At 42.4% G+C, this 5,344-nt stretch overlaps 2 protein-coding genes across 2 annotated transcripts; both read right to left on the reverse strand.

Annotated features, from left to right (window-relative positions):
- Window positions 1–16: 16 nt before the first annotated feature.
- Window positions 17–773, reverse strand: LOC122036359 (agamous-like MADS-box protein AGL80; the record flags this gene model as incomplete). The annotated part of the gene is made up of 1 exon (XM_042595655.1): window positions 17–773. A coding segment is annotated over exon 1 (699 nt), but the record flags the coding sequence as incomplete, so codon positions are not given.
- Window positions 774–910: 137 nt separating this feature from the next.
- On the reverse strand, window positions 911–3,806 carry LOC122036358 (plastidal glycolate/glycerate translocator 1, chloroplastic-like). The gene is made up of 6 exons (XM_042595654.1): window positions 3,347–3,806; window positions 3,125–3,240; window positions 2,652–2,761; window positions 2,387–2,564; window positions 1,890–2,019; window positions 911–1,209 (listed from the first exon to the last, which is right to left on the reverse strand). Exons 1-6 carry the CDS (start codon window positions 3,532–3,534, stop codon window positions 1,059–1,061), a joined length of 873 nt encoding a protein of 290 aa, XP_042451588.1. The 5' UTR covers window positions 3,535–3,806; the 3' UTR covers window positions 911–1,058.
- Between the last annotated feature and the right edge of the window lie 1,538 nt (window positions 3,807–5,344).

The following is a 5,344-nucleotide window of genomic DNA, read 5'->3' on the forward strand; positions in this document are numbered from 1 at the left end:
CGCTCAAGGCCTCCACGAGCCAGTTTAGGGTTTCGTCCTCCGCCACTGTCTCCACCGTGCCTACCGCCTGTTCGACCGCCTGCAGCGGCGGCAACACAAATCCTATCCATGGATCCTCCGCCATGTCCACCACCTGTTCGGCCGCCTGCCACGGCGTCTTCACAAATTCTATCGATGGACCCACCGCCATGGCCACCACCTGTTCGACCGCCTGCCGAGGCGGCTCCACCGCGGTCCTCGCCTTCTCCCTCTCGACCCTGTTGCGCACCAGCGCCAGCTTTATCTCCGCCAACCGCACGAGCTCCGCGGCCTGCTCGATGCCCACGTCGCACATCCTCCATCCGCCGCCGGACAGCATTTCGTGCATGAGCAGGCTCGCCTCCAGCTCCCTGTTGCCGCGATCCTGCCGGCTGAGCTGCTCCCGCAGCTTGGCCGCCCGCTGGCGGAGGAACCCTTCCTGGTCCGTCTTCTTGCGATTCTGATCCGATTCCGGCACCGCCCTGAACCGCGCCGCCACGCGCGCCGTCTCCGCAGGCGAAGGCCACGCCTCCGGCGCCTCATCCTCCGGTCCGTAGACGACGGCACAGGCGTCGATGGCGCAGAGGGTGGCGAGCTCGCTCACCTTCTTGAGTAGACTCTGCTTCCGTTTCTTGAAGGTGGTGCGGCGCGTGGCGTCGTGCGCGATCCACCCGAGCGTAACCTTCTTCCTCGCCATTCTATTCTGCAATTAACCTTCTCCTATGACATCCAAGCCTAATTTATAGGCAACGGCCTACTCCTAATTCCCATGGGATTCAGAAAGAATCTTTGATTGGCAAAATATTTTGCAACGGTCACATATTCTTCTAGATGTCCATTAATTCTGGACAATATTAACAAGCAAAAAAAAAAAAAAAAAAAAACCAAATCCTTGTAAGTATAATTTTTCCACTTTATTTTTAGATGGTTACACTGTTAATGTACAAGAGGCATTTCAGTTTGGAGAAAAATGCCAGAGGATTTCATTCATCTCGTCGATGTAACGGAATGATCAAATGCGTGTGCACAGAAGATATTTCTCAACCAACTATAAACAGAAGGCTTTGTCTTACAATTGGAACAGAGCAAATCAATGATCCACAGATTCCAGTTAATGCATAAGCAATGGCACAGAACGGAAGTGCCTCCGGTTCCTTTGCAGACAGTGCTGCTGTCCCTAATCCATGAGCACTGATAAAGAAAACGCAGGCAATGATTAGTGCAAGAATATTTAATCCCAAATAGCTGGGACACTATTACAATACAAAGTGCAAGAATGCATAATCATGCAAATATTATATGCTCAATTGGAGAAATTCCAAGAAATACTAGACACAAATAGAGAGTGGAATCTCATAACAAGTTACTTATTCATAACGCTGTTACAACTTAAACTTCATCTTCCTGTTTTTGGAAAACTTTCATATCTAATTTTTGAAATTTTCCTCAATGAACCCAATGGTAGAATATTTTTCTCATAATTAAAATACCATGAAATTCCTTAGCAGTTCAATAAAGTACCAGAATCAAGACTAAAAGCACAATTTTAAAAATACCAATGAATGGCATTTACCTTGAAGCAAGGAATGAAAAGTTTAAACCAAGAAGATTAACAGAAAAACAATAAACTATATATCTCAGGATGGTTGAATGCTATGAACAATAATTCAACTTGTGAGAAACTTTGACAAGAATCTATCGTCAGTTAATTGTGAGCTTTCCAAACCCCATTTGATTTCAGAATTATATTTCTAAGTGTTCTAAAAACTCTAATTAATCATAATATACTAAACAAGATTTCTAATGCTGTTACAGGTGTTTATAAATCACATCAAGCTGATGTAAGTCTGTAGGAGGGCTTTAGTTAATACCTAGAAGCTGTTGCTATTCCTCTAGCAATAGGATCATCAAGGCGGAGTTTATCCATTACAGTTTGCACAAAGTTTGCTCCCACCACACCAGTTAGAACTACCGCTGCAGCAGTCAGAGATGGATTTGCACCTATAAGCACACATATCGCATAATTCAGTGATAGCCAAGATCAATATATGCTTAAGCAAAGGAAACAAGAGAATCTCATCTGCTATATAGTTGTGTCATGTTCAATGCAACAGCATAGAAATTGCTGACATTTAACTTATAAATCTAGTACTGATTCAAAGAAAACCATCTAAACTGCAGTAGTTTGATTGCAGGCCTTAATCATGTTTATAAAAACAAACAAGGAAAATGAGAAATGGCTGCAAATTAACTTATAAATGTAGTACCAACTCTTGGAATAAAAAACATCTCGAGTGCAGTAGTTTAATTGTATGTCTTAACAGGTTCTAATCACAAAATATAGTTATTGTTAGTGTCAAGAGTGTACCTTCAAAGAAAGACACTATGCTCAAGGCTAATGCCACTGTTATACACCTTGGTAGGATGGAAATGGTTAAATATGGTTCTAGCCCAACAAGACGCCCTATGATTGCAGTTGAGTACAGAGAGAAAATAGTTGCAAAAATCACTGATGAGAAGATCTCAGCAGCATGTCTCTTGACAAGCTACTAGCCAAGAACACATGAGAAACTGTCAGCATAATAGTTCATATCTTAAGAAATTAAAAATGGGTTAGAGGCTGAAGACAATACCTTTCTTTGTTTAAACATAGAAAAGGCGAATGAAATTATAACAGATCCAAGAAAGCCCATAAGAATATCACCAGCTCCAGGATTTGATGACATTTTTGTAAGGTAATCAGCTGCAAAAATCAACAAAAAGCTTACAAACATAAAAACACAACATTAAAAGCAGGCTTCTGATTAGTAAAAGATGAAAAGAGAAAACTGCCTGGTGCAAATCCTTCTTGGTAAAGCTGTAGGGACAAGTATTTACAATTTTAGTTGGTTGCAACTCATTTGCTCTAAAGCCCAAAAATCAGAAAAAAGTCAAAACTTTGAGCAACACCAACAAGTTGATGAAAGTGGCAAAAGTATAGCGCAAAACCTTCACTTTTACCAATAAAAATAATATAAATCAAGGATTTGTAGTCCCAAATCTACCAACTGTCAGATGACTACAACTAAGCCAACATAACTTGGATTGAAAGAAGAAAGCAATGAACCTAGGACAGCATCCAAGCTACTCTTTGAGAAATATCCATAAGTTACAGCTGCCAGATCAGCAGAGAGTGCACAACAGATAATTGGGTGGAATACCTTCTTCACATTAAATGGTAACCTGAGACAAAAGAATGGTAGCTCTATTAGCTGTTCATACTCCAAAATATCGCCATAAGAGAAGTTTGTTTTAGTTTAAAATATATATATATACAGAAGTTTATTACCCAGAACCAACCATGTATCCCAAGACTGTTGCAGCTAGCAAGAACGGGAGGCATGTCCTTGCACTTGTACCAAGTGCTGTTGGATTAACATAAGCAAGAACAAATGTTGAAAGGAAAATAGAAGCCCAAGTCCAAAGCTCAACATTTGAAAATGGAGAGGCTTTTGGCATGGGTTCAGCTGGTATCATTTCTGTTTTTACAAGTTTTCTCACAGTTATTGCTGTTTGACCTGCAACAGAAAGCGACGCCAACCAGCCACCAACTGGAAATAGAAAATGATTTGTCTTTAAATACAGATCACTCGATGCAATAAAAATGTAGTTATCTAAATTTTATACTTAGCTGCCTTCTTAAATTAATATTGACATTTTTGCAATCCTATTCCCAAAATTTACAAAAAACCCCTTATTGTGAAGAAAGGAGCTGGGTTCACTTGACAATTTCTACTCATAAATTGGATAACTGTAATTGGAAAAAGAAATTAGAAAGGAAGGTGCAGAGGGGAAAATCAAATCGATTAGAGAGGAAAACATTTAAAGAAAATAAAACTCTTCTCAAACAATGTTCTGAATAATACAACATCACAGTGAAACAGAGTATTCAATATGATCAGAGAATAAAGAACCATGTTTCTGGTACCATATGCAACTTTCGAGGTGCCCCTTTCCCGTTTTAACCTATACAAACGACAAAGCCACGAAAAATACTTGAATGATGATTGCACCAGTTTAAAGCGACCCCGCTCTGATACCAATTGATGGATCGAAAGCGCTAGAGGGGGGGTGAATAGTGATCGTGGCTATTTTAACGATTTAAAACATAGAATAGAAACGCAGCGGAAAGTAAACACAAACACACAGAGACGCAGGTGTTTTACTTCGTTCGGAGCCTATGACGACTCCTACTCGAAGACCCGCGGTCCTTGACCGCTTTCGGTGGGCAACAACTATATATCGGAAAGATTATAATTTGAATTACAATTAATGCAATAAGTAAACTAATACCGACAACAAAAGATCGAAGAGTCTGAGCTTCGGGTTGTCGACGTCGAGTAGTAGCACTTCAAGGTCGTCTCGTTGGCAGCACTTCACAGAAGAAAGCTTAGAATGTGTTGTACTTTGGTTGCACCCTCGACCCTCTTTTTATATGACATTCCGGGCGCCTGGATCCCTTCCGGGCGCCTGGAGTGTGACGTGGCCAACCAACCAGGATGCTCCACGTGGCGAAGTCGCGGCAGGGATAAAGTTTGGTCCCGGGCGCACGAATCCATCCCGGGCGCCCGGACCACCTTTTTCCAGCAGGTTCCTCACCTGCAAAACCAGGTTAGTCCGAGCAAAATCCCCGCAAGACAATGTTAGAATCGATAAAACACAGAGGAATAACTCGCATTCTTCGGACCGTCCGAGTCAGATTCCCAACCGGAAACCCTAGGTCGACCCGACGCCTACTGTTCCTTCTACGGGGAACGCGTCCTCACCTACTCCCCTCAGGAGAGATTTCCTGATGCCAGTCCGGTCCTCCAGACCGACTGGACTTTTCGCCTAGGGTTACCACCCCCTAGGACCTAGGGTTACCGCCCCCTAGTGTTTTTCTCCACCTAGGGTTACCACCCCCTAGGACCTAAGGTTACCACTCCTTAGGGTTTTTCACCTGCCTAACCGCAGCTAGGACTTTCCTGAAACACTCATTCAAACATGTTAGATCACACACTAACTTAACTTTGAATCCTTTGCCATTATCAAAACTAAGGTTTGATCGTCGGATGCTTCCCGCACCAACAGATACCTTGCACATCACAAGGATACTGCACATCTTAAAGATGTCATGATGCCTTGAGATATAATCTGAGTCTTCCGATCGACAATGGGACATGGGGACAACAAGAAATGGGGACAGAGGATCTAAACTTTAATTTTAGTTGCCATAAGTAGGACTGTAAATAAGACGAGCCGAGCCGAGCTTTGGGGATGTTCAAGCTTGTTTAATAAGGTAACCGAG

The sequence above is a fragment of the Zingiber officinale genome, unplaced genomic scaffold, assembly GCF_018446385.1.
Source record: "Zingiber officinale cultivar Zhangliang unplaced genomic scaffold, Zo_v1.1 ctg145, whole genome shotgun sequence".
In the NCBI taxonomy this organism is placed as follows: Eukaryota; Viridiplantae; Streptophyta; class Magnoliopsida; order Zingiberales; family Zingiberaceae; genus Zingiber; species Zingiber officinale.